The sequence below is a fragment of the Pituophis catenifer genome, unplaced genomic scaffold, assembly GCF_029215685.1.
Source record: "Pituophis catenifer annectens isolate HBS135680 unplaced genomic scaffold, rPitCat1.0.hap2 SCAF_5, whole genome shotgun sequence".
NCBI lineage: Eukaryota > Metazoa > Chordata > Lepidosauria > Squamata > Colubridae > Pituophis > Pituophis catenifer.
In genome coordinates this window covers 28,275,675-28,302,381 of record NW_027256885.1, presented here as the reverse complement: position 1 = coordinate 28,302,381, position 26,707 = coordinate 28,275,675, and the positions used below count along the sequence as shown (strand labels likewise).

Genomic DNA, 26,707 nt, shown 5'->3' with positions numbered 1-26,707 from the left:
ATTTTAATTCCTTTCCCCCTTTCTATGCATAATAATCACATAATACAAATCGAAAAGGTTGATAAACTATTAAAGTATTTGTTGTCTATCCTATACATTGGTTTTACCCAGCACAATATTAATTTCAGATTCTCTAGTGACAGTAAAAAGCAAGTAGTCCATTGCCAAACATGTAAAAAGCATACACCAACAAAAACAGGATAAAATTAAAAAAAAATCCAGCACCAGTAATCAGAAGTAGAGGCACAAACCTAACAAGAGGAAGACAGGAATCTTATAGAATTATGTACAACAATTGCCTTTTGCTAAGTTTTGTGTTCCCTTCATACATTTGGAGTTCATGGTTTTTCTAAGGGAAAGTGCTAACCATGTCCACATTTTTACTTCATAAACCATTTATTTTAAATTACAAGAGGATAAAAAGAGATAAATTTTAAACAGGAAGATTTACAAATACTTGGACTATATGTATACCCACATGAAAACAAAACAGTTATCTAGATTGGATTCTAAAGAGACATTTTGTTATACAAAAACAAAAGAGAGAAATGTTAATATAGGTAGTTTTCCAAGTATCAAGAAGCAGATGAAAGAATCCTTTCAGTTTGCTTATATGTTTGTTTCTTGTTTCAATGTACAGTCTTATTATAATAATTTTTACATTTCCCTCTAAATATCTGGAACAGTGTGGTCAAATTTCTTTCTTTCTTTCTTTCTTTCTTTCTTTCTTTCTTTCTTTCTTTCTTTCTTTCTTTCTTTCTCTTTTTCTTTCTTTCTTTCTTTCTTTTTCTTTCTTTCTTTCTTTCTCATTCTCTCTTCCATTTCCACTTTCATCCCTTCTTTTTCTTTCATTCTTCTTCATCTTCTTCAGCCTCTGGATTTTCCTGGCTATTTGAGCCTGGTCCTGCAGGTTTGTTTTCTTTTTTCCACTTCATCCGTCTGTTCTGAAACCAGATTTTGATCTGTCTTTCTGTAAGACATAAAGCATGGGCTATCTCAATGCGTCGCCTTCTGGTCAAGTAACGGTTGTAATGGAATTCCTTCTCCAGTTCCAGGGTCTGGTACCTGGTGTAGGTCTGGCGGCCTCTTTTTCTGTCAGTCCCTGCAAAACAATAAAGTAGAATTTTATAAGTTTATTTTGGTTTTCACTTTCTTATGTGTGCCTTTGTGTGTTTTAACATGCAAAGGAAAGTATGATATTGCATACTCCAAATTTCACCAATGAATTTTTTCAGCTTCTTTAGGCAGGAATTTAATGTTCAGTTCTAGTTTCAAATAAATGTTGTAGGATATCAGGTGCACAACTTAAGCTTACTGATACTTATTTGTTGAATTTAAGGCAAGGATTGCTGATTGAATGAATTTAGAACAATTTACTGGTGATGCAAATTTTCTTCAAGGAGATTCAATGCATTTTTTTAAAAAAATGTCCAGTTTCCTGTCCCTAGCAATAAAGATCAGTAAAAATTCCTGTTGAGTAATGCAAGCATGAATGAAATTTCTATTAAAATCTTGCTATTTATTTTCTCATAAGGCATGTGATAAGTGTTAAATCATACAACAAGAACAGAGGTGGATGAAATTACAAGGAAGCCTCTTCCCTGCAGAAATTTCCACATCTGGTAAACTTCTTTAAATCAGAGAAGGTTAATACAGTATGTGGGTAAAGTTACTTCCTTTTTCAGTTTATGTTTCATTTCATTTTATTTTATTCCACCCCTTTCCCTGAGGGGGAAAAATGATATTTGGATATTTTCATTAGGTAAATTGGAAGCTGCTGGGCTCAGTTAGTAGATATGTGTATTCCTCCAAAACCAAGCATCCTGTCTTTGACCACAAATATTTACTTGGGTATCCAAATAATCTGAATTCAAACCAGGGATTAATTCTGCAGTCATTTCTTGCTGGCCTGATTCCCTAACAGGTTCAAGACTCCTACTTTTGAGTAAAATGGGTTCTTGCAAGAGCCAAAATAGCCCTACTTTACTTCTCTGAAATGTGTTGATTGACTTAGTACATTTACTGTTTAGCAAAAGGGGGAGAGGGGGCATAGGTCTTTGGGTCTTGAAAAAAAGATCAACAAATCAGCTGGATATAAAGAGGGTGAAAATTGCTTAGACTTCTGTTGGACCAGCAAGTACTGAGGCTAGAGGTGATGAGAAAATTGCAAGGGGACAAATTCCCCACATTCTTCCACAGCTAGAATGTTAGTCAAAATAGTTATTTCAGTGTGAGAGGGAACAGGGTTCTGTCTGAGGTAACTAAATGGATGTCTATAGGAATAGGAAGGGCTCCCTTGAATGGAAAGAGTTGGACAAAAATTCAGGCCAGGTCTCTATCTAAATGGTGTGGAAGGAGATGGAAGCCAGGGGTGGGGGTGGGAAACAAAGGCTGTGTGTGTGTGCACGCGCAAAAAATGAAGGCACAGTAGCTGCAGTAGCTTCAAGAGCTAACATAAAAGGTTAACTTTTCTTTATTAGGTAATCCATAAACTCTGATTTACAGATTGCATATCAAAGCCCAGCTTTGGTGTTGTTTGGAGTAGGGTGGAGGAGAGGCAATTAAGGACATCCTTTTTTCCCTTCACTTTTTAAAAAATAGCAATAGCAGCAGCTCCTGGTAGTAGGGCAAAGTGATTCTTTTTGCTTATTGCATTTTGCCTTCTCTTCCAGCAGCAAAGCAAAGAGAGTCACTTCGTTTTTAAACATTTACTGTTTAGCAAAGGGGGGAGAGGGGGCATAGGTCTTTGGGTCTTGAAAAAAAGAGCAGCAAAGTCAGCTGGATATAGAGAGGGTGAAAATAAGATGTCTGTGGAATGTGGGTTGTAAACTCTGCTGAACAGAAGGCTGTCTAGTCAGTCTTGCTTCAGCAGTGGAATCTTCCATTTCCAGGCACGTTACAAGGAAATGCAGGGGGTGGGGGCATGGGGTGTGTGTGAGGGGGAGAAATAGATAGAGGAAATAAACCCAGTTTTCATTGCTGAGTAATTGCATTGCATTACTCAGATGTAAGGGGGTCTGCCTGGAGACCTGCTTGCACTCCTTCCTTCAATAAAATATTAAAGGAAAGAATACAAGCAGGTCTCCAGGCAGACCCCCTTACTGAAGGTTTGGCAGCTTCTTTCCCCATTCTGAGTAATGCAATGAAAACTGGGCTTATTTCCTCTCTGTCTCTATCTATTTCTCCCCCCCACCCCCTGCATTACCTTGCAACTTGCCTGGAATTGGGAGATTCCACTGCTGAAGCAAGACTGGCCAGTACAGCCTTCTGTTCAGTTTACAACCCACATTCCACAGACATCTTATTTTCTTACATTCAATTACTGAGGGAAAGAGGAATCTTCCAATGTTTGACTCTTGCCTTTCTCCGCCTGTTGGTTCCTAAGAAAGTTAACATAAACTTGAAAAGGCAATATTAAGAGACACACCATATTTTACAGTGAAGTCATATATATGACTATTCAGAGGTAAATACTAGTGAGTTCCCTTCAGATATGTGTGCATAGGATTGCAGCCTAAACATATTTTTCTTCCATGTCAAGCCTGATGTGTTCTGTGCTCCCCAGAAGTCTACATTTGTAGGGTTAGTTGTGGTTGGTTTTAATGCAACCTGCTTGTTCTACTGGAATCCTGTAATATTAATTGGTATAAGGGACTGATTTGTGGTAATAAGGGAATCACCAATCCCACCAAACATGGAAGAGAAATCTGGCTCTGAGTAGACGCACAGAGCTATTATTGAATGTGATAATGGTGCTATAATGGGTTAAGGACAGTTGAGTCTAGAGAGCCCAGTGATGGAAGCTTCCTTTCTTTCTCTGTGCCTTAAGGTGTAACTTACATTGCCTTTCCTAACACCAGGTAGAGGACAGAGAAAATAGGCTGTTGGTACTTAATACAGACTACACACAATTGGGAAGCGGGGAGATTAGGTGTAACAAGTGCAACCAATGCATCTCTTCTACTCTTACAGAGTTCTTTGGTACGGCAAGAAGTCACCAGGTACATTCCTGTTCCAAAACTTGATACACGCACACATTTTAGAGTGGATGGTGGAAAGAACCACATTGTCTGATTCCCTTTCCGATTTCCAGTGTCTGGTGGGTCTGAACTGCGTCTGCAATTGCAAATCCTGAGGAGGGGAAGGACATAGGACATGGGGGGGGGGGGGATTCTTGTTCCGATGCAATGGCATTTTAAACAAAACAAGCCCCAGCTGTGGACTCGTGTCTTCTGTGCACAAATCAACCTCTCCTTGTTGGTTCTCTACCGCTGACTCTTTCCGTCCCCCCGCCCCCCCCCCCCCCCCGTGTCATTTTAAAAACATTTGTACTGTAAAAGAGAACGACTAAGCAATCACCACGAATCAACCTCCGGAGCAGGATCTGAGCGAAACTTTTAAGTTGTATGTATTAGCAATCCTTGAGGAATGAAGGAAGGGTAATGAAACAAGACTTTGTCTTCTCACTGTCTATCTCTCACTCTTCTCTTCTACCTCCTAATAGTACAGCTGTTACAGAATAGCTGTACTATTAAGCAATAAATATTTAACTGTTTGTTTAAAGGTTACCTTCTTAGGGGATCTCAGCTAGAGAAGGGGGAGGGGAAGGAGAGATTCCTTTGGAGGCAAATTTCATAAAAGGAGATCAGCACCATCTTTTCCTCCCCCATCCCCAATATTAACACACACACACACACACACAGACCTCTGATCCTGGTTTCGTCCGCCACCACCGCCATTGTCCCGAACGATCTCACCTGTGCTTCGCATCCAAGGATATATTCGCAAGTTGCTTTCGTGTCGCAAATCCGTGTCCCTCTGGTCGCTTTTGTTACAGATGGGCTTGGACACGTCTCCCGGACGCATCATGGTGAGGTTTTGCTCAAAGGGGGAACAATGCATGTTGAAGGAGCTGGTGTCCAGACCGTAGCCGCTGGAATACATGCCGGGGGGCTGGGGGTGCATACCTCCCCCGCTAGGGTAGAGACCAGGCATAGAAGCAGCGAAAGAGGCCGTGGAACTGGAGCCATAGCCGGTGCGCTGGGCATTGGAAACGAATGAGCAAGAAGTTTGCTCGGGAAACACTCCGGAATGGAAAACCGAATTTGTAGCCTGATATTTAGAAAATAAAGCATTCGCATAGTACAATGAACTCATAATCTGGTCGAGTGATTTGTAGGGCGGGACGTTTTTGTGTCGGTTTTACGAGGTGCCGTGATATATTACGGAATTAGACTCCAGATTTACATCAAAAAGTACCCCCTTTTTCTCCCTTCGCCACGTGACCCTGGTCCACATGATCCGAACAGCACCAATCCGCTCCGACCTTCTTCCCTACCCTCCAACTCTCCCTCCCCCCGACAGAAACGGTGCCCCCCCTCCCGCTTGTAATAAGGAAAAGGGGGAAAACACTATGTACAGGTGAAACTCGAAAAATTAGAATATCGTGCAAAAGTTCATTTATTTCAGTAATGCAACTTAAAAGGTGAAACTAATATATGAGATAGACTCATTACATGCAAAGCGAGATAGTTCAAGCCTTGATTTGTCATAATTTTGATGATTATGGCTTACAGCTCATGAAAACCCCAAATTCACAATCTCAGAAAATTAGAATATTGTCAAAAGGTTCCATATTCTAGGCTCAAAGTGTCCCACTCTAATCAGCTAATTAAGCCATAACACCTGCAAATTGTTCCTGAGCCTTTAAATGGTCTCTCAGTCTGGTTCAGTAGGAATCACAATCATGGGAAAGACTGCTGACCTGACAGTTGTGCAGAAAACCATCATTGACACCCTCTATAAGGAGGGAAAACCTCAAAAGGTAATTGCAAAAGAAGTTGGATGTTCCCAAAGTGCTGTATCAAAGCACATTAATAGAAAGTTATGTGGAAGGGAAAAGTGTGGAAGAAAAAGGTGCACAAGCAGCAGGGATGACCGCAGCCTGGAGAGGATTGTCAGGAAAAGGCCATTCAAAAGTGTTGGGGACTGTCACAAGGAGTGGACTGAGGCTGGAGTCAGTGCATCAAGAGCCACCACACACAGACGGATCCTGGACATGGGCTTCAAATGTCGTATTCTTCGTCAAGCCGCTCCTGAACAACAAACAACGTCAGAAGCGTCTTACCTGGGCTAAAGAAAAAAAGAACTGGTCTGTTGCTCAGTGGTCCAAAGTCCTCTTTTCTGATGAGAGCAACTTTTGCATCTCATTTGGAAACCAAGGACCCAGAGTCTGGAGGAAGAATGGAGAGGCACACACTGCAAGATGCTTGAAGTCCAATGTGAAGTTTCCACAGTCTGTGTTGATTTGGGGAGCCATGTCATCTGCTGGTGTTGGTCCACTGTGCTTCATTAAGTCCAGGGTCAACGCAGCCGTCTACCAGGAGATTTTGGAGCACTTCATGCTTCCTTCCGCAGACGAGCTTTATGGGGATGCTGACTTCATTTTCCAGCAGGACTTGGCACCTGCCCACACTGCCAAAAGTACCAAAACCTGGTTCAATGACCATGGGATTACTGTGCTTGATTGGCCAGCAAACCCGCCTGACCTGAACCCCATAGAGAATCTATGGGGCATTGCCAAGAGAAAGATGAGAGACATGAGACCGAACAATGCAGAAGAGCTGAAGGCCGCTGTTGAAGCATCCTGGTCTTCCATAACACCTCAGCAGTGCCACAGGCTGATAGCATCCATGCCACGCTGCATTGAGGCAGTAATTGATGCAAAAGGGGCCCAAACCAAGTACTGAGTACATATGCATGCTTATACTTTTCAGAGGTCCGATATTGTTCTATGTACAATCCTTGTTTTATTGATTTCATGTAATATTCTAATTTTCTGAGATTGTGAATTTGGGGTTTTCATGAGCTGTACACCATAATCATCAAAATTATGACAAATCAAGGCTTGAACTATCTCGCTTTGCATGTAATGAGTCTATCTCATATATTAGTTTCACCTTTTAAGTTGCATTACTGAAATAAATGAACTTTTGCACGATATTCTAATTTTTCGAGTTTCACCTGTATGGTGGTGTGGCTGCGATTTATACAATACGCTGCATTATTGATGATAGGATAGATAATGAACCAAGGTAGAAGCGGGAAGGAGCGAAATCATGAACGCGGAATCAGTAAGCCGCCGGTTCTCAAGTGAAGGTGGCAGGAAAAAGATGCAGGAGGGGAGCGGCGAGGTAAAGAAAATATTTACAGAGGGTGGTTGTACCAAGCTACGGCAAGAAGAGAAAAAGAAGAGACAACAGACGCGAAATCAACAGTGAGAAGTGGGTCGAGGTAGAGAAACGGACCTACGAAACCCAAGCAAAAAGGGCAGCCTTAAAAAAGACAGGGAAATGTCTGCATTGATTTTATTTTGTTCCTTTCCTCTCGGGATATGAAGTCGATCTTGACAGCGTGCGTGTGCGTGTGCGTGTGCGTGTGTGTGCCTGCTTAAGAGTACCGAAGAGCAAAACGCGGGAGAGAGCCGGCGAGAGATGCCCGCCCTATCCTTTGGCGGGCAACCTTGGGGCGGGTTTTATAAACCGACATTCCACTGCCATCTGCCGTTGCTCCCCCACCCCCCCGACGATACAGCCTCTGACCCACCCCAACATTGCCCACCCGAGCACTGGGATACTATTTTAGTTGATGCCTGCCCACCCCTTCCCGCTCCAGTAGCTTCCCTTCTGAACGCCATTCAATTCTATGTAATTTATTCCACTGCCACAGGCGTTCAGCCTCGGAGCTCGCTTTGCTTTTTCTGATGGCCGAAAGGGTGTGGGGAGGAAATATTACAACAGATCTCTATTTAAGCGCGTCAGTTCTTCTGCTGGACTCAATTACAAGGAGAAGGAAAATATGACCAGCTGGTTACTCTTTTTGCTGGGGAAGCAAGAAAAGCTTCCAAGGAAGGGGGGGGGGAGGAGGAAAGAGAGATGGAAAGTCGCAAGTTTCACTGAAACTTATCAAGGCCCTGTATGACAAATAATAAAGCTGGCCTTGCGGTTAAGAGATTGGCTGAGGTCCTCTTTTCAATGTTAAGTTGCAAAAAACACACACACACACACACACACACACACACACACACACACAAACACTGGGAGGCATATGGGAGGGCATGCATATATCACGAAGCTCACCACTGGAGGGGTGGGGAGTACCAAAACTGACAAGCTTCCAGAGCCCGAAGGGGGTGGGGGTTAGGTTTCCTGTTAGGAGCAGCAAGGCTGGAATTCAGCAATGACAAAATAAGGCATCATTAGCATAACTTGTCTGAACCTAAGAATGTTTATCCAATCTCCTAACCTGAAGCCATGTCAGATAAGCCCGAGACACTTTTCAAAGGAAAAGAAATCCCTCTTGTCTCTCATTCTCTCTGCCTTCCTTCCTTCTTCCCAAGTTTCCACCCAAATTTCAGATTTATTTTCCCTGAAAGCCATAAATCTCTTCTGTCTCTCAGAAGGCTTTCCCCGAATGGCAGTAGCTGTTTTGGAAGTGTGCTTTTCCCCCTACCCTTCTCTTCTGGATATCCAGGAGGAAGTGTTAAGCAGAATGAAGAAATAATGTCACGGGGAAATTGTGGCTTGCAAACTTTATTTTAACTCCTTTTTGCTGCTGCTTCCAGCTTCAACAACAGAACAAAGTGAACAACAAAATATAGTATTAGTTTCCCCACCCCCAATAAAGTAATTCACGTATACAGTATATATTTTTTTCACAGTAAACCTGGGGAGGGGGGACAAAAAAAGAAAACAGAAGGGAAAAACACTTTTTACAACTTCTTCCACTCTGTGCATGCCAACTAAATGGGAAAGGCAAGAGAGAAAGCAAGAAAAAACGAGAAACACACCTTTTGTTGGTTTTCCCCGTTTCTTTTTTAAAAGGTAAAACACTTAAAAGGACGGATAAGAAAAGCAAAATGGGAACCCAAAAGGAAAGAGGATCCGTGACAAACAAAAATGAAGACAACTACAACATAAATAGGCAGTTTCATGTTGTTGGGTATATTTTCAGAGCTACCTGCAGAAGAGGCACCACAACATGAGAAAACCGCAGAGAGAGACAGGGAATGAAAAAGGTATGTGTGTGTGCATATTATATATGTATGTATATTTCAGAGGATGGAGAAGAAAAAAAGTCTTCAAAAGTGCAATACTGTGTACATGTACATCATTAGCATAGCACTGATCTCAAATAAGAAAAGGGGAAGCAAAGGAGGGAAGGTGGAGAAAAAAGAGTGGGGGGGAGAGGGAGTTTTTTTTATTCAAAAAGTTTTTTTATTTTATAAACAAACAATACATAATCAGTCAATATATCTTCTAAATACATCTTTTGTGTCTTCTTTCTGCTCTTCCAATATTTATATCTTAATATTATCATTTCCTTTATTATAACATTTCCCCCACTTTTCTTACTTCTCTATTAATACATTTATTAATAATACATTTATTTATTAAACTATCTTTTAATTTTATTAAGAATTAGACAACCATTTTATCCCCACACAACCTTCAACCCCCCCTTCCCCACCCCCACCCCCGACTTTCCAGAGCAAAAACAGGGTATAGCATTAAACAAACATAAGATAAAATATACTAACTTACTACAAGATTCAAAACCCCCTCACACTCTTTAACTCCTCTTTTAAAAATTGTTCATCAGCCTCCCCTTTTAGAATTCTAATTTAAACATTATAAAACTTTCTTTAAAGCATATCTTTTAAGAAGAAAAAAAATTATTTTATATCCATTCAATTTTGAATTAACCATTTTAATACTTCAGTAAGTTTTTTTTTAAAAAACTTCAATAGAATATTCTTCAAAATATAACCTTAAAAATACTATTAATCCATTGAGTTAAATTATTTCTAACTCTTGAGTTCATCCTTCAAAATATCTGTTTCAAAACTTTCAGAAAGTTATCAATTAAGTTTAAAGTTAACCATTTTAATACCTTGATAATTTTTTAAAAAGCTATCCATTTTTAAACATTTTTACTTAAACTTAAAAAATACTAATTTCAGTAGACTTTTCAAATTTAGTATTAAAATCCTCCCCAAAAGAAACTAATCTTCAATTCTTCCTTCCTTTCTATATTTTTTCCAGTCCTTCTTCTGTAATAGTACTTTCTTCAACATTGCTCTTCCCCCTGCTTTTATTTTCTAAAATTTTTGAATATAGATTTGAGGCTGATGCATCTTTGGAAATTGTTCTCTTCTAAAAGTTATCTCCTTCAATTCAAAACCTCCATTTCGACTCTTCCTGCTTATATAATCAGTCACTTCCTTCCTTGAAACAGTCTGCGGGAAAGAGTCTATTTGCTGCTTTTCAGTTAACTGCATAGAAGCTTCTGCCAAAACCTCTGTTTTCAGTGTGCCAACTTCCATCGTGATCCTGACAGCTTCTTTTCCCTGCTCCAAAGTCGAAATAAATTGATTTACTTCCTCTTTTCCAGCCAGCAAAACATTGTTGTTCTCCAGATTATAATTTTGAATAGTCCTTTCAAGTGATTCCAATATAGCAGAAGTATAGAAATTTAAAAGTTCTTGTAAAACCTTTACAGTCACAACTTGTGAATTTGCTGGCTCATATAGTAATGATCCTCCATCCTTGATGTCAGCCATAGTTCAATTTCCACTTTAAATTTATTCAGCTATCAGGTCAATAAATCCAATAATTTTAACACAATTTAGAAGTATAAAGTAGTTGGAGTCAATACCATAGTCTTTTTCATTTCACTAGCACTTTAAATCCTTTTTCTTGCCGGGTAATCCAGTAGCTTTTACAATGTTGCAGCTTTAACGATCACTTTCACTTATAAGTTTCGTTTTACCACCCTTAAGCGCCATCTTTTTTTCTTTGTTTTAAACGGAGTTAAAGTTTAATACTTGCATTTCCTGTTCTCCTGATTTTGCTCTGCCAGCATCCAGATTCAAATTTTCTCATAATCCTTAAAATTGCACTGCTGGTGTGGTCGCGACCCCTTGTTCTGCATAAAGCAGAATTGTCCCGGATCCGGAGCACTGAAGGGCTTTCAGGGAGCTCTCACCCTGCAAGCCCCAAGCTTAAAAAAAAAAGCCTGGGGGTCTAGGGGAGCTCTACCCAGACCCTTCTGCTCTTCTCTCCCCCTTTTTCCCTGGGGGGGGAGTTTCAAGCCGCTAGAACAGCTGATTTTCGCTGTTCTAGGGGCAAACAGAATCACGGGGCTGGAGCTCCTGAAGGAGCATCCGTTGGGGGAACGCTGAGCCACCGGACGGAGAGGGAGGTTTTTCACAGCCAAGGTTAACAGAAGCTATTGCATTACACTATTACTAATTCTTAACGGGCCAGAAGATGAAAAATAACAAACAGCAAGGCTAAAAAGACCCCTGATGTCTTTCTCGTAAAATATATAGTTAATTGTATGTATCAAAGGACAAAACCAGGAGAAGACGCTCACAGCTATATTATTTTACAGCAATAAAAGGCGAGGTCGCCCTCCCCAAGCAGTATTTTAGCCCCCCCCCCCGCCCCCCGCCCCCGGTCGGAACCACCTCTCACGTTAACTGGAATGAATGGAAGGACGGGGGTTGGGTGGGTGGCGGCTTTCTGAGGCTTGCCTGTCCAGTCTTCCAGCGCCTACTTTTTGTCCCCCGTCTGTGCTTCTCCATCCTCTTCTGTCGCAGAAAAATAAAGGAGATGAATTTCGAAATCAGAAAAAGCTTTATTTTGGCCAAAAGGTTGACATGCATTCTATTTACATCCTAAACAAAAGTCCTTCTTTAAGACACGTATCTTTATAGAACAAAAAACAGGAAATGTGAAATAAACCTATGTGTTAGGCTCTCTCCCTCCTCCCATTATTGCCTGAACAGGAAGATTAGTTAATTTCTTGTGGTTTGACTTCTTGAACTCTCCAACTGTAGAATAGTGCATAACCTTGCGGTTTAACTTTTTGAACCCAGCATTTGTCTCTGTTATATTTACTAGTTAAAGGGGTCCTTCAGAGATCCTCTAGGCTGACCCCATATTAATTCACTCTTATATTTAATTTCACTTTATGTTCTGCCTTATCCCCCCCTTTAAGACTCTATTTTACTTGTTTACAATTGAGTCTTACCTATTACAGAGCTTAATTCAACAATGTAAGCATATAACATTTGACATAACATAATCAATTCAGGATAAGATACATAGTAATGCAAAGGAAAGACAAGTAATACATATGATTTTCAAATCTTATTCTCTGAAGCACTTTCTCTAATTACCCAGTTGAGAGTTGTACATATGTTCCTGCATCAGAAATTTCATTTTCATCAAAGAGATCAGGGTCAATTTTACAGTCTATAAGGCTTTCCATCAAAATCAACTCATTTTTTCAACTCTTATCTCTTTCATTGCTCTGATAGCTAGTTGTCTGAACAAGGAATAAAGGCCAGGCCTGTCACAACAGGAATAACATCTGTCTAATCCAGCCAGGCCCAGACAACTAAGAGAACCACATTTCTGTTGTTTGTAACTTCTGACCCATTTTGAATGCCCGGTCTTGTAAATCCTTGGCAATTTCTCTGACCACTCCTGACTTATTCATGTAAAAACAAGTGTCTTCTCTCAAGAATACACACAAACCACCTTCTTGGGCCTTAACCAAGATCCCTGCAATTTGGTTCAGGCTTTCTTGGAACTCCTCTGACAATTGCTTGAACTGTGTTATGGAGTGTGCCATTCCACCTACACCTGTTCCAACAGCAATCCCTATCCCCAGGATTGCTAATAGTGGGACCAAGAGTGACACCCTTTTTTTTTTTGAACATGCCCCATGAGGGGAACAGGAATAGTGTGCTCTCCACTGACAACACCTATTTTTGGGGAAAGATGTACATGTTCCAGTCCAGTTTGTAAGTAAACACAATTACACATTTTTCCCACATAAGAAGAAAACTCCATTTTCCTTACACACACTCCTATGTTCATGGAAAAGGCATGGGCTCGTTGGTTTTTCTCATTAGTCCAGACCCCTAAAATCCCTGCCACTAGCATGCCAGTCAGAGGCTGCAATGGGACTTCTAGTGTAGGGTCCTTTTGCTTTTCTCTGAGAATTGTGCCTTCAAAAAGATAACGGGAGCTTGCATTTCCAAAGGGAAGTAGGACACATAAGCCTGTGTTGGACCTAATGGAGACGTGAGGTGGTATTGAGAAGTGACCTTCTGTTGAAATAAATAGTGGGCATAAGGAGAAATGCCACTAGTTTTTTTCATCCATAAGTGTCATTCTAGGGTCAAAGTGTATTTCTGATGGACATTGATCTCCCATCAGGGATCCTACAGGAATATCTGGTTCCTGATGTCACTTTACACACAAGGAGGGTGACCCTAGGATTTTCACACCAACGGCTATAGGGGTAACAATAGGGAGGTGGCTCATCCCCAGCCTTTTGAAGGTGTTATAAAAGTCTCCTTGCAATTTGGCTACTGCTACTTTGGTTCTCCATTTAATATCTTTCTCAAGGACTATTGTGGCCCTGGTCCTGACCCAAAGACTGGAACAGCATTGTAAGATGAAGGACCAGCAGATAAATACAACCAGCAATTTGGCCTAAAGCAGGGTCAGACTGATTAACTAGGCTTTAACTCAATTCTTAACATGTAATTCCCTTTTCTCAATTGTTACAGGGGCCCATTCTCCCTTTGTCCTAGGATTGTCAGACGCTTGTCTTTAGGTCTTGGGGTTGGCTTAGGTCCAGGGTACCGACCTCACCTATTGATGATACGTGGTTGGCGGGAGTGGACCTGGTCCAAAGAGTTCACACCTTGTGACCTGTTCCTGCCCTGTTCTTTGGGGTTTTTTCAACTTCCTCAGATAAGAGCAAGGGGGGGTCACTCGGGCATTCTCACAACATTGGGAACTACTGTTCAGGGTGTTATTACTCATTAGGCCCTTTGCCAATAATAGCCAAAGCCACAGAAAACTCATAATTGTCCTCTACACAGAACCTGTCCAATCACAATTCCCTTAACCTACAAAATCACCACATCAGGAAGAAGGTTAGGGTTATATATGACTTGGGAAAAGGCAATATTAGTCTTAGGTATCTCACAGAACCACCTCTTATTTGTTAATACAATATCCACATTCCTAGAGCTAAAGCAGCTCCACAGAGAGCCCACTCCCTGACTTCTTCAAACATAAGTATCTACAGGAGTTTCGTACTGCTCTCTGTCACAGTCGATGATTTTAGGTTCAGCACCTGTCTTTCTGGGGAAGAGGTGATTCCAGCATACTATATACAGCAAATCACAACTAATCACAATAACAGCAAGCACGCTTATTAAAATAAGAGATAGTACAGCTATGGCTATATATGTTTGACTTCCCATTCCAAATCTTCAGCCGTACGTGGAGGGTCAGCTTCCGGTGTGACACCAGTAAGGCCTCTTCTGCCCCGTATGTTGCCTGCCCATTGCCGGTAGGACAGTTATAGGGGGCGCTTCTTCAAGCGTACCACTAGGGGTTGGGCCTGGTCCTGGTCTGCCTCCTAATATTCCTAAACTGCGGACTTAACTCGAGTCCAGTGAATCCAAGACTTGGATTCCAACATTTTTTACTGCAAGTGGGAACACATGACCAGTATACGGGCCCTTCCACCTAGGCATTAAACTTTTTCATTTCCAGTGTTTTACTCATACAATTCTCCAAATCACAATTTAATCATTTCTACTTTCATCACAATATATATTTTAAAATATTTCTATCGTTACAATTTCCCTAATTAAATTTAGAAATGTTCTAGCTGTTATCCAAGTTACAACTTAATCCTTTTTTACCTTCACCACCATATACCATTAAAGGTATTTCAATTGTTACAGTTTATACTTATTCATATTTCTAAAAAAAAGATTAAAAAAGAAAAACTTATCATTGTCTAGATTTCAAAATACAAAGACAAATACTCCAATTATTATTCATTTCATTTTTACAATCATGTTTTCCCATTTATTTCTTACTACTATTTGAATATTATAACTAGAGGTGGTCAAAAATGGTGGGCTAAGGGACACACGATATTGTTGGATTTCTTGTATTGGCTTATTTAATTCTCCCACCATCTGATTCACCCTCTTAGTTCCTATCTGGCTTAGGTCTCCTATATGATTTTCAAGTATTTCAAAGGGAGATAATCTAATTCCTTTATGTGGAGAACATCGCACAGACCAAAGTACTAGTGGTAATGCATTTACTTGCTTAAGGTGATTTTCAAGGCACATCTTTGCCATCTTTTCTCTTATAGTCCTGTTCATTCTTTCAGCCTTTTTCATTCAAAAGCAAATAATTGCTGACTATCCTTTCTTTCATGTCGGCTTGATGGTAAGGCTGGTCAGTCAGGCTTGGGAAGGTCTGCTCCACTCTGGTTGCTGTGATGACCTGCATATGTTGTTTCAATTTCAGGACCCGATGCTTGCAAAAGAGTAGCTGGGTTAAAGCATTTGTTTGTTTCAGGGTCACTCGTGGTTTCTGAGTGAGGAGAACTTGATGCTTGTATTTTGTGGCGTGTTTCCAAGGATCTTACCCAATAACTCCAATATGAAATGTTCTTGAATCAGAGTTCTTTATTAATCAGTTATTTCTATTACAGGTGAACGTCTGGAAGTGCATCTGGATCCCTGGACCACACCTTATATACCTGGGAGGCAGAGCTAAGGTAAGGAGGGATCAGGGGAAGGGCTAGGTGGGTGAATGGGGTTAACCCTTACTCTGCCATGGGGAAGCAATGTTAGGCATTTATATGTAACAAATCCCCCTCTAAATGCCTAACAGTTGGAGCTGTGTGTATGTGTTGTGTATGCACACCTAGTCTTGAAGTCAGGTAGGCGTGCTGTTTGTTCTGCAAAGGTTTGGTCAGGATGTCAGCGATTTGTTCAACAGTCTCGTAGTGTATGGCTTTGATAAAACCAATGTTCGTTAACTGTCTGACGTGCTTATGTTTGATGTCTATGTGCCTTGATCTCTGGCCCACAGCGTCTGCCATGGATATGTCTATGGCTGCCTTGTTGTCCTCATGTATTATTATCGGGTAGGCTGGCTCAGTCCAAATGTTGGAGAGCAGGTCATCGAACCATGTCAGGTTGTTGGCTGCCTTCGAGAGGCAGATGTATTCTGCTTCTGCTGTAGATGTGGCCACTAGGTTTTGTTTCCCGGTGTACCAGTGCACTGGGCAACCGTTGATGAGTGTCACGAGTGTTTTCAGGATTGCTGTGACTACTTGATCAGTCACAAACAGTATGGTTTCAATCAAGCCATCTCCTGTTTGCAATTACCTGCAAGCCTTCCCCACCCTAGTTAATTGCAGGTTAACTCCCCATATAAGCAAGGACCTTTTTGCTTGCTACTTGGGCCTAAACGGTGTTTAGGCCTAGATGCAGAGCTCCTGCTGGAAGCTGGATGCAGAGCTCAGTGCAACGTTACAGAAGGGAGGAGAACACAGATAAGGACTCCAGACACTGTTGCAGAGATACTCCTACGGATGCTTGCCTTTTGCTGTTTTGAAGCACGCAAGCCATCATCAGAACTGCTGCTGCTGGACATTCTTCCTCCCACAAGCTTCAAGCTACGTTTGCTGATTGAAATTGTTTTTTCTTCAGGTGACTTTTTTAGCTGTGAAGTTTATGCTGCCGCCCTTCTACTACCTTGATGATGTATCGACACCGAAGCTGCTTATTGTCATGTTAACCTTTTTCTCTTGTGAACTGCTTTGGTATTGTGGAGAGGAATCTAGGGAGATAGCCTGGCTTCACATAACCAAGATAAGACTTTGTTACTAATGTGCTTTTTTAAAGACATAGTGCTTTTTAAATGTTTTAAAGTAAATTATATTTTTACACAAGACGCCTCTGTCAGATTTATTTCAGTCCTAGTGTGTTTGCTCATGAGCTGGTTCACGGTCCGGGGTACCCCTCAACCCCACTTCCTAACAATGAGGAATACATAGCTAGATGTGCTTTTCCTGCTCTTTGTGTCGCCTGCCCAGTCAGCATCAGCATAACAGGTTAATATGGGTTCTTTGGAGCTCACCGGCTCTAGACGTAGGCAGGCATCTATGCTGTACTTTAGGTATCTGAGCACGCGTTTTACACCTTCCCAGTGGTACGTTTTTGGTTCGCTGACGTGCCTAGACAAGAGGTTGACCGCTAGGATGATATCTGGCCTAGTCCAGTTGGCTATATATAGTAGGGACCCAACGACAGACCTATGGAGGGTATTGTCCTTAAATGTTTCACCTTCTTCGTTCTTGTGTTTTAGAAAGTCAATTTGCATGGGTGTTTTGCATGGCTTGGCATCCTTCATGTTGCACTTGTGTAGCAGCTCCAATATCTTCTCCTTTTGGGAGATTCTGAATCCTTTCTGTGTTCTGTCGATCTGGACACCCAGGTACTTGTTTACCTTTCCCAAAGTTTTTAGTGCAAAATGCTTCCCCAACTTATCAGCGAAATCATCACATTTCTGTTTGTGCTGGCCACAGTATAAAGTATGTCCACATAAACAAGTACGTATTCAATAGATGTGCCCTCCTTTTTGATGAAGAAGCATAGGTCAGCGGAGGTGGCTGTGAATCCCATGTCCCTGAGAATTTTCGCTAGGCACTCATACCACCTCTTACCGGATTGCTTCAGCCCATACAGACTCTTGTTTAACAACCAGGTATCTCCCTTTTGTGTGTTTCTTCCGGGGGGGGGGGTGCTCGGAAGAAACACACAAAAGGGAGATACCTGGTTGTTAAAGATCTCTTTGTCTAGTTCCGCATGGAGATAAGCTGTCTGCATGTCAAATTGGTAAACTTCTAGGCCTAGAATTGTTGCTATCACCAGGGCTCTCTTGACACTTTTGGCCCTGACCGTGGGTGAATATGTATCGGTGTAGTCCTCCGGGTATTTCTGCGCAAACCCGTGCTACTAGCCTAGCCTTGTACAGCGTCTTATTGTCCTCAAGCTCCTTGATTTTAAAAACCCACTTTGTCCCAATGGATACCTTGTTGTCTGGAACCTTGGATGGAGTATACACATTTAGCTCTCTCAGGCTGGCCATCTCTTTCTCCATGGCCTCTTCCCACCTAATCCTTTCTTCCCATGGCAACCTAAGTATGTCTTCGTAAGAGTTGGGTGTCGTGGTGTTTGTGTGTATTGATAGTACGTAATCTTCAAACCTTTTTGGCATTTTGTTCCTGTTGTGTCTGACGGGCCTGTTGGGTCGTGTTTCTGTGTCATGCATGTACCTGGCTTCCCTTTCTGTAAGTGCATCTACCTTTATGATGGGGTGGTCCTCTTTCCATCCCTTGGTGGCTACCCCTTGGTGTCTAGGTTTGTGTTTCTCGTGTGCCTCCGTTTCAGTTGTGTCTAGTCTACTCGTGACCCTTGCATTGTCTGTGACTTCCTGCCTGGGGAACACTTCGTTGAGATGTATTTTTGACCAGTTTGTGTTTTCATGGAATACTGCTGTTCTGGATATGATAAATTTATTGTCCTTGTCAATAAACCTGTACCCTTTTGTCCCGGACTCATATCCCATAAATCTTAGTCTCCTTGATACCTTGTCCCCCTTGTGCCTTAATTGTTTCGGTATATGCACATCCGCTGTGACCCCAAATATGTGTAGGTGAGCTATTTGGGGTTTCCTGTTGTACATAATCTCATAAGGAGTTTTGCCTACCACGCTGGACCATAGTCTGTTCAGGGTGTAGTTTGAGTATGTGAGTGCCTCTGCCCAGAAATGTTGCCCCAGCCCTGCGTCTTCTAATGCGCAACTTACCATGGTTTGTAATACACCATTCCTTAGTTTTGACACTCCGTTCTGGAATGCGGAGAATGGCGAAGAAGTGAAATGTAATATTCCATGTTTCTTTATCCAATTGGAGAAGTCCCTTGATAGGAACTCGGACCCTCTGTCCGTCATTATTTGTTTTATTTTGGTGTTGTGTTTCTACCCTCCTGTAAAATTCTTTGAACTTTTGAAACACCTCATTTTTGTGATTGAGTGTATATACGAACCCGTAACGACTGAAGTCATCAACTATAGTTAGAAAGAACCTCTTTTTATACTTTATAGAGGGTTTCATGGGGCCTACCAAATCCATGTGTACTAACTGGAAGGTCAAATTGGTGGTGCAAGAGGCCTTTTTTGGTTTAGGTTTTGTTTTGAGTTTAGAACATTTGCACACGGAACACTCTAGGTAATTGTTACAGTTTTTTACTTGCAAACCATTTGAACAGTCATTTTTTGCACAATTGGGAAACTGGCGTGGCCCAACTTCCTATGAAGCAGGTGGGCGCAGTCATCATGGATGGGTTTGCCAATAGAGGGCTTCCCCTTGTGTGCTGTGTGAGAAGTGTGTTTGTCTTCAGTGGTGTGTTCAGCCTTAACCCCTTTTGTCTCCCCGGGAGTACCTGTCTTGCCTTCCCTACTTTCTAGTTGTACGTTTGTGCTTGGATAGTAATCTTCTTGGGGTTGTAGGTATGTGAGCCCCCCTTCGATGATGATTTTGCCTACGTCCTTATTACCCTTGGTCATGTATGCCTTTCCTCCTTTAAAGGTCGTCTCGATACCCAAGTCTTTGCTGAGTTTGAGTGTGGCTAGTATATTGTGAGGTATCTCAGGTATGAGCAGTACCCCCTCTATTCTTCCTATCCCATTTATGTATGTGTTCCCTTCTCCTGTTACCAGGACCTTGTCCTGATTTGCTACCTTAATGTGGTACTTCTTTGCTGTGAATGATGTAAGTATGTTCCTGTTGTTGGTAGTGTGGTTGGTGGCTCCTGAATCAATGAGCCACGTGTTCCCTTTCCCTGGCTGCATGTGTGTGGATTGATGGTCTCCAAGACCATACAGTGACCCTGGTTGGCTTTCCCTGGAGCTGTCTCTATGTCCCCTCCTGTCTCTGGGATTGGGGGAGTCTCTGTGTCTGAATCTGTTATCTGGTGAGTGCCTGTCTGGGAACCCTGACTTCCGGCCTTGCCTTTCCCTGCAGTGAATGTAGTCTCTGTCCCTTGGGTTTCTGGGGCAATCTCTCTTATAATGATTTCTGGAGCCGCAGATAAAGCATTCGGGAGTGTTGTGATTCCTAGTTTGAAACTCTACCCTTTTTACTGGGCTACCCTCTCTGCGGCTCATGGAGCGGTCCCTTCTTAGGCTATCCTCAGCTATCAGCCTGTTGGTGAGTGTTTCTAGGGAGAGGTGCTCTATGTTGAGGCTATCCAGTTGCATTATAAAGTTTTCCCAACTAGAATCCAGGGAATTTATAATTATACTTTTCATACTATCTTCAGAGATGGTCTCCCCCCTTTGTATAAGTTCTGCCCTGGTAGCATTTAGATTCAGGATATGCTCACCCATGGGAGTTCCAGCCTTGTGCCTGGCTGAGTAGAACTCTCTAGAGATCTTGGTGGTTGTGGCTGCACTCTTGCTATAGAATAAGTTGAATATTTTTTTGTAATATTTCTGCCACAGTCAAGTAGTGGCCAAGGCTGGGATAGATGCTGGGTGATAAGCTTGCCATTAACAAATAATAAGCCCTGTGGTGCAGGCAATCTACATCAAAGGTCCAGGGTTTTCTAGGTGGGTCATTAAGTAAAAACAACATATTTTCCCATCTAGTTTTAGCTTGTGGAAATCAGCTGGTAAAGTCATTGAGCTGTATGGTAAATTACTCACAATCTGGTGCTGTCCATGGTTTTGTAGGTGAGGGAACTCACAATATGCTGGGGGAATGCTTGTTGCTAGTCTGTATGGATTTATCTCTATGTTCCTCTCTCTTCTTACAGGCGGTGACTGAGCATGCGTGAAGCTCATTTCGTGCCGGAGGTCGTCGGGTGAGGAACTCTCTGCTGCTGCTCTCAGGCCTAGGCCTAGGCCTGCCAGTGGGAGGCTGGACTCACCCCTGGCGGGTCCGTAGCCCTCCCTGGATGACAGATGCCATGGCTGGACCCCTGGATCCCCGTCGAAGAACGGGAGGCGGTGAGGAGGTGAAGCGGTCGTAGGTTGAGGACCTCCGAAGCTCAGTGGCGTGGCAGCGGCGATGGACGTAAGTTGAGGATCCCCTGGATTCAGCGGTGCGGTGGCGGCAGCTGCAGCGGCGGTGGCAGCGGTGGATCCTGGTCATTGCTGATTGGTCTCCGGGCGAGTAGAGAAGCCTGGCAGAGGTCGTACGGTTGGTGAGTAGCTGTTTTGCCTTTCTATTCCCGGGTCTTGCGTTGTTGGTGCAGCGGGTGGCGAGTGCAAGTCCTGCGGTTGATCGATCCTGCAGGTGATCAGGTTCCAGTGCTTGCTTTCTGGGCGCGTTGTTTCTCGGAGGGTTGGCTGGGTCGGTGCATGGGTTCTGGTGGCCACCCTGTTGTCCCTTTGGCTTTGGGGTACCTCGGGGTGGTTTTTAGCAAGCGCAGGAGGCTTGAATGCGGAGCCGAGTGCTGCCGCAAGACTCTCGATCGCTTTTTCCACTTCGGGCCCAGTAGGTGGGCTCTTGCAGGCTTGTGTTATTGTTTCTGTGCAGTTTTCAGGTTCTTCCCCACTTCTATTGGGGTCCTTGTTGTTTCGCGCCATTTTGTTTAAATCTCGGCTCCCCATTGGTTGTCGGCCATTCCAAGATGGCTGCCGGGAGCATGGCGTGGAAATGAAATCGTCCATGTCCAGAGCTTCAGCTTGGGAATGCCTTTCCCTTGTCGGACTGGCGACTTCATTGTCTTGTTCCTGGGTGCTCATCGCTGCTCCATGGCTTTCTAGGAGGCCTTGGAGTTTTGCAATGAGCTCCTCTTTGCTGGCGGGCACTTCCAGCATCTTCACTATTGTCGATCGGAAGTCGTCTCTGCTCGGTGGCTCTCTCCTTTCGCTGCTGCAGGTTTCATCTCTCGGTTCCTCGTCCCAGAGTAGTGGGCTCGGGTCGTGGTCTTGCTCACACTCGGTCGTGGCAATTCTCGCTGTGGCGCCTTCGAGAGCCTGCAGCTCTTCCATCTGCTTGGTATAGGCTCTGGTGAACATCCTGCTTTCTGCTTCGGATTGGATTCCTGATTCTGCCATTTCTGTGAGTTGTGGGTTAACCATCCTCTGCTACCAATCTGTGGCGTGTTTCCAAGGATCTTACCCAATAACTGCAACACGAAATGTTCTTGAAGCAGAGTTCTTTATTAATCAGTTATTTCTATTACAGGTGAACTGTAGGTCTGGAAGTGCATCTGGATCCCTGGACCACACCTTATATAACTGGGAGGCAGAGCTAAGGTAAGGAGGGATCAGGGGAAGGGCTAGGTGGGTGAATGGGGTTAACCCTTACTCTGCCATGGGGAAGCAATGTTAGGCATTTATATGTAACATATTTGCTGGGGTTTGTCAGCATAAATGGCCCTTTGTCTCTAAAACTCCTTGAATCGCATGGCTGGTGTAAATGGTAGTTGGCTGCCTAAGGGTTAATTTCCTAATAGTTGGACAGACAGCTTCCTTCCATCTCTCTTTGCCTTTGACTTATGGTAATGGGGCGGGGTTAGCTTTTCTGCCTGAGAGGAACAGGCACTGCTAAGGCTTCAGCATGGGGTGCAGCATATCCTGGTGGGTTATCTTCAACTTTGGTACTTCAAACTCCTGCCAGGTATGGGGATTTGACCCTCTTGAGCCATATTTCTCGCCATCACGACCAGGAGGGAAACTGGACACACAGGCATATCTATATTTCTTCCATCTAAGGAACATTTCAGGGTTTTCAGCATGGGGCGACATTTATGAAGCCATTAACCCCTTGGATATTTATTACATCATTAGAAAAGGGAGCCAGCAGCTTTGTAATTACAGATTTAGATGCCCCTGTGTCTACTAAGAAGGCTACATTATTCGCCCTATTTTCATTCAGACCAAGGATTCAGGGGGGGCTTGACTGAACCCTGGTCCCCTTCAGTCTTCAGGCCTCTCATCTACTGCAGCCAGGCCTATGGCTTCCTTTCTTTACAGAATGCCTTTGCAGTTTTTCTTCAAATGCAGATTGAGCTCACTAGGCTGAGAAGCAACTTGTCTAAAAGAACATACCCACAAACCTTGCAAAGATGATTCAAACATGCTGCCCTGGACCCCTTTATGGCCAACACAAGAACTGTCTTTCCTCTTTCTGTCCCTTTACTGCTGAGCAGAATACTTTCACTCAATTAATCCAAAAGGAATTTAGGATGCAAAGAGAAGGAAAGCAAGTTTTGTCACTTTTGTGGCTAAGCAAAGGTCTCAATTAGATGCCAACAAAGTCTTTTTTATAAGTTGTGCGCAGAGAAGAGATGCATTTTCACTCAAACAGAATGTCCAGCAATGCTCCAAGAGAAGAAAGGGAGGGTTCCTTCTTGGAAACTGTTGGTCTATTATAGCCTGGAGGTTTCCCTCGTCTGTGGGTTTTAAAATCTTACCAATGGCACTACGTAATCTCTCTCTCTCTTCACCATTAAGGAGAGTGGTCATCAGCTGTTCCAAGTTCTGCCAGGTAGGATTGTGGGTCTTTACAATGACTTGTTGGAAGGAAAAAAGAAGCCTTTCCCTTTAAGGATTGTTGGAAGGCAGAGCTTCCCTTTTTTTCTTGCTTGAGAGCAGAAGTTTATTGTTTATAGGAAGGCAGGCAAGAACAATACAAGCACAGCGTTCCGAGGCTAGCCTGGAGTTTAGTTTTATTCTTGCCCTTGCTTTCTTCTAATCCAAGTTTTACTTTTAAAAGAGAAGTATAATTTTCTTGGAGTTCTTGGTAATTATGATTAAAATTTATTTCAGCAAGTGAAAAGGAATTTTTGTTTTCTCTTCTTTTTGTCTGATGTCTTGTTGTACAAGTTTTTCATTTTCAACTATTAATTTGTCTAAGAACTTCTATCTCTTCCTTGAGGTTATTTACCAGAAGCATCATTTCTTCAGAGATAGTAATTACTGTAGGTAAATCTTTTAGTCTTGCTATTTCTAATGTAAGTTGATTCTGATTTTATTATTATTTTTAATTAAGCTGTCATTTTCGAATTGCGTAGCTTTTAATTTTTCTTGTTCATTTCATTTGCAAATCATCTAATTGCTGTTTAGCTTGCATAGTCATATTATCTTTAAGATTTTCAATATTTATTTTGTGTCCTATTTGTAAATCATCTTTCACTTTTGATAATTCTTCATGACTGAATAAAAGTTGATTCCTCAATCTCTCTAGTTCTGCTTTTACAGATCTAAATCAACCTTGAAGGGCTAAAAGACATGAGAAAAAGGTCCCCTCCCTCCTTTGTGTGTGAGGAAAGGCATTGCAGAAGTAGAGAAAGGGAGGGGGTAGATAACTTGTGGTCAAGTTTGAAAGGGCAGCAACTACACATCAGCATTGTAGCTAGTGAATTTAAAACTTTTACTTATAAACTCGAGTTTTTCTTGAAGCATAGAGAAGAAGGAAAGTTGAATTTTGTTCTTCACTTCGTCTAGTTGGCCAGACCAAACTGGGTGAGATATTTTCCTTCCTCTCAATGAGATATTTTCCTTCCTCTCAATACTTTCAATTCTTTTCTAACAATTTAAAATTCATATCTCTAGAGATCAGGCAGTTGCAGTTACCTTGAAGGTACACAAAAGACTTAAGACACACACACTAGTCATTCCCGCCTTAAATTTTTTAGTTGAATTAGGGAATGCACAGATCTCAACAGAATAATTTTTAACAGAATCATACCAATTAATTCAATTATCTGAGTCTTCCCGTTTAGACAGGCTTTTCTTTTTATTACCTGCTAAACCCCGGGTGGGAAGAACAATAACAATTTTCTTCTCTATTCTTAGTTCTTTCGGAGTTCTCTAGTTCTTTTAAGAATGGTAAATTATCAGAATCTTTATAACACTGCAGTATTTCTTTTCTCCTACCACACATAACAGCATAAACTAACCATATCTTCTTTGGTCAGCCCCAACTTCTAAATGTTTTTTTTTTCTTTAAGGACTAGTCAGGTCTATTTGCAGTTTGGGATTCTTTCTAATTGTTTTAGTGCACTTCTCACTTTTCTTTTAAGGACTTTTCTTAAAATTCTTCAACATACATTGAAGAGATGTTCGTGGAACACTCTCTTTTCCACCCATTTTCTAAGACACTGCCACTGACCCAATGGTGCCGGACGTTCCCACGGTCACCAATAGGAACTGCAATGGCTTAACCACCCACACAGTTCTAGAATCTCATTAGGATACGCCAATTCCGTTAGGAAGAGACATTTTCCCGGACCCAGGGAGGTGATCAAGTTCCCTCTTCTACTCTCAAGGAGTAGGTCTACTATTCCCACAATACTTGCCTGCAGGCGTCTTATTTTTCTTTCTCAGCCAGCGTTTATTAGCTTGTTCTGATTTCGTAAGGTTCTTGGGTCGGTTGGAGCGCACACACATAGAGGGATCGACGGAACTGCCCTTCTAGTACGGGAGGTTAATAAAAGGGAAGGTTAATTACTCAGCAATGGATGGAGAGAGGCGCTGGCGAAGAGGTCCACAGATGCGTTCTGTCCGCCCGAGCTCCAATCTCACCCAGGTTCCAGGGTAGTTCGCCTCGCTCTCTTCTTTCCTTCCATCTTTGTCATTTTCTTGGGAAAATTATTCACTCTTGGGTTTCTGGCAAGAACGCCCTCGCCGGCCCTTAAAACAATCCCCGTCGCCTGCCCCTCTCGCATCTCCAGAGATTTAAAAGATAATAACCAAAGTGGCGAGAGGAGGGAGGAAGGAAGCGGAGGACGCCAAGGAGAGACACAAAAAGGGGGTCTCGGAGGTTGTAAAAGTACCATAAACTTTAGGGGAAGCTTCTCCGATTGAAAGAAGGGGGTGGAAGAGAAGTCCAGTTCTCTCCATTCAGGAGAAAAGGTTTCTTTCGGGGTAATTAAGCTATAAAGCAATTCAAAGGTGCAAAAGTTAACGCTAATAAAACAGCACAAAGTAACTGAGGGTTAAGGTGCGGGGGAAGGAGGGGAGGGAAGGTAGTGGAAGAGGTGGGAAAAGGTGAAGAAGGTGAAGATGCTTTATGGGTTCAGGAAATCCCTCTTCGGTGGCTGGATGTCTAGCCCTTCCTAAAATGCCGCCTCACCTTGCGGTCTCATCCAGGAAAAGTGTTGTGTGGGAGACAGGCTCTGCTCCAAATTGTTCGCGTCCTCTCCCAGGTCGGTAGGGGCAAGCTTGCAATCCGGATACTGCACCAGGTCGGATTCCTGAGCGCTGAAGAGGCTTTGTCTTTGCAACGGGTCATAGCTGTAGAAGTTGCTGGGATCCCCGTGACACGCTACGGCGCAGGGATTCTGTTGGTAAGGGGAGCTGGAGAGAGAGGATGCCCCGTGGTAGAACTCCTGGATCTGGGTGGGGTGCTGGAAAGTGCCCCCCGTGCTCGGCCCGTACAGCACCGTCGGTCTCCCTTCGAGTTCCTGGGCGAATCCACAATCGTAGAAGTTGGGGCGCAGGGAGTCCCCAGTTTTGTATTTGGAGAAGAGGGAGTTGACAAAATAGGAGCTCATTGTCATATAAATAGCTTATTTTAAATAGATCTAGGTCTTGGTACCAGGGTTAGGGGAGATCAAAAGCCACTGGTTGTCAGAAGACAGCGAAGAGACGCCAACCCACGAGCCTTTGTGATTTCCAGAAATATATACAACTATACATAGATTTCTTTTTTAAAAATCCTCGAGGATGGAATCAAAACTCTTTTCCCCGTGACTATGGTATCAGATTCCTCTTTTTAAAAT

General features: G+C 42.7%; 1 protein-coding gene across 3 annotated transcripts; it reads right to left on the bottom strand.

Moving 5' to 3' along the window:
* Positions 1-816: 816 nt before the first annotated feature.
* On the bottom strand, positions 817-26,485 carry LOC139317368 (homeobox protein Hox-B7-like). Of its 3 annotated transcripts, XM_070944394.1 has the most exons (3): positions 26,059-26,485; positions 24,728-24,730; positions 817-1,102 (listed from the first exon to the last, which is right to left on the bottom strand). In XM_070944394.1, the coding sequence occupies exons 1-3, from the start codon at positions 26,483-26,485 to the stop codon at positions 849-851; spliced, it is 684 nt and encodes a 227-aa protein (XP_070800495.1). In that variant the 3' UTR covers positions 817-848. The 3 variants fall into 3 exon arrangements, with proteins under 3 accessions (XP_070800495.1, XP_070800496.1, XP_070800497.1); XM_070944395.1 differs by lacking the exon at positions 24,728-24,730 and having other exon boundaries at positions 26,059-26,479; XM_070944396.1 differs by lacking the exons at positions 24,728-24,730; positions 26,059-26,485 and adding an exon at positions 4,758-5,157.
* Between the last annotated feature and the right edge of the window lie 222 nt (positions 26,486-26,707).